Raw genomic sequence first — 1,907 nt, 5'->3', positions numbered from 1 at the left:
TTATGTGTAGTGCATTAACATTAGCCTTAATATGAGTGTGACTTCACCTCAGAACTTTGTAATTTTACAAAAGTAAGCTTCTGAATTTGAAGACACATTTAGATTTCAGAGTAAAATTACAGTTTGGTTAAGTGGAGGAAAACTATTAGATAGATGTAATACTTGAAAATCCAATACACTATTAAAAAAAAAACAAGGTCTATCATACTGTCTTCATAACATATTTTGACAAGAGATAATGAGTTGTATTAAAGGGAATGGATGGAGTGTTTATGGATATAATAAATTGTGTCGGCCTGCCACCGGCCACAACAATTTGCCTCTGCTCTGACTGCCAGCTTATAAGGTTGAATACTTGAAAACTTAGTTTCTAATTAACTCACCTTATCACTGTCATTAGGTTCCACCACTGTGATGATTTTCTTGAAGATTTCAATCAGTTTCCATGGGTTTATTATCACTGTATGCTTCAGTATTATGTTGTTCTCAAAGTGCAGAATGATTCCAAGATCATGTAGGTAATTGAGGATGTGAATGAGGTTCTCTACAAAAATTCCGCACTTAGTGGCAACTTCACAAACCTTAATGTCATGAAATAAAGATACGATAAAATATAGTTTACATTGAGTCATTAGAGAGCTTTTGTCACAGTATCTTGTTCAAGAATCAATTCATCAAGAAAACTTAGTTTCTAATTAACTCACCTTATCACTGTCATTAGGTTCCACCACTGTGATGATTTTCTTGAAGATTTCAATCAGCTTCCGTGGGTTTGTTATCACTGTATGCTTCAGTATTCTGTTGTTCTCAAAGTACAGAATGATTCCAAGATCATGTAGGTAATTGAGGATGTGAATGAGGTTCTCCACAGAAATTCCACACTTAGTGGCAACTTCACAAACCTTAATGTCATGAAATAGAGATACGATAAAATATAGATTACATTGAGTCATTACAGAGCTTTCGCTACAGTATCTTGTTTAAGAATCAATTCATCAAGAAAACTTAGTTTCTAATTAACTCACCTTATCACTGTCATAAGGTTCCACCACTGTGATGATTTTCTTGAAGATTTCAATCAGTTTCCGTGGGTTTATTATCACTGTATGCTTCAGTATTCTGTTGTTCAGTATCTTGTTCAAGAATCAATTCATCAAGAAAATTTCTCTTTCCCGATGAAAAGAACCTAGCCAACCACGCACTTATTGGAGTATTGTAGTCACGTGTAGTCTTGCGCATTCATTGCCTCAACCAAACACTGATTATGTGACTGGAGACCTGACACTACCGGGGTTCTGCCCTTGGCTCCCATTGGCCCTGGCGCCCCCCGTGGCCCTGCCCTCCCACCCAACTTGTGTATTCACGCATTTCAAGTCTTTGAGGGTGGTAATTATGTTTATATGCAAATGTACAATACCTTAACATAAGTCATGCGTATTGCTGTCCTACCAATCTCCTGGATTTTACTTTGGAAATCAAGCCACTTAAGTGGAATTGTTTTGGGCATCGCTTTGAGAAATCCGCCGACATCTTGTTTGAGAGTCTCCAGCATCACACTTTTCAATGGAAACTTGTTGTCGATGGCATACATTTCCCTCACCACGTGACATTCATATGGCGTGCCTTTGATTTCATTGAATATTATTTTAAACTGTTCTTTAATCTAAATAGATACAATATAGGTAAAGTAAGTTATGTACACAATGGCTTTCAGCAAATTATTGTTGATGGTATTTTAGTACATTTTACCTGTTTCTTCTTGTTTTCACTGGTCCCTTCTAGGCTCTCGCTGTGGGTACCAACCGCCACAATTTGGGGTTTCTTGGCTCGTAGCTGTTGATTTTGTGTCTCAACTGGGATAGCGTACGTATATATCAACCTCATCCAGTATTTGATAATCTCTATAT

The 1,907-nt window shown here is 36.9% G+C and overlaps 1 protein-coding gene across 1 annotated transcript; it reads right to left on the bottom strand.

Annotated features, from left to right (window-relative positions):
* LOC117112808 lies at positions 1–1,884 on the bottom strand. Its single transcript, XM_033256023.1, has 3 exons — positions 1,750–1,884; positions 1,418–1,663; positions 1–902 (listed from the first exon to the last, which is right to left on the bottom strand). The coding sequence occupies exons 1-3, from the start codon at positions 1,882–1,884 to the stop codon at positions 696–698; spliced, it is 588 nt and encodes a 195-aa protein (XP_033111914.1). The 3' UTR covers positions 1–695.
* Between the last annotated feature and the right edge of the window lie 23 nt (positions 1,885–1,907).

This window comes from Anneissia japonica, unplaced genomic scaffold, assembly GCF_011630105.1.
Source record: "Anneissia japonica isolate Jap-2015-1 unplaced genomic scaffold, ASM1163010v1 scaffold69615_len1907_cov98, whole genome shotgun sequence".
NCBI lineage: Eukaryota > Metazoa > Echinodermata > Crinoidea > Comatulida > Comatulidae > Anneissia > Anneissia japonica.
Note: the sequence above shows the minus strand (reverse complement) of the source record. Positions and strands in the feature narration are given on the sequence as shown.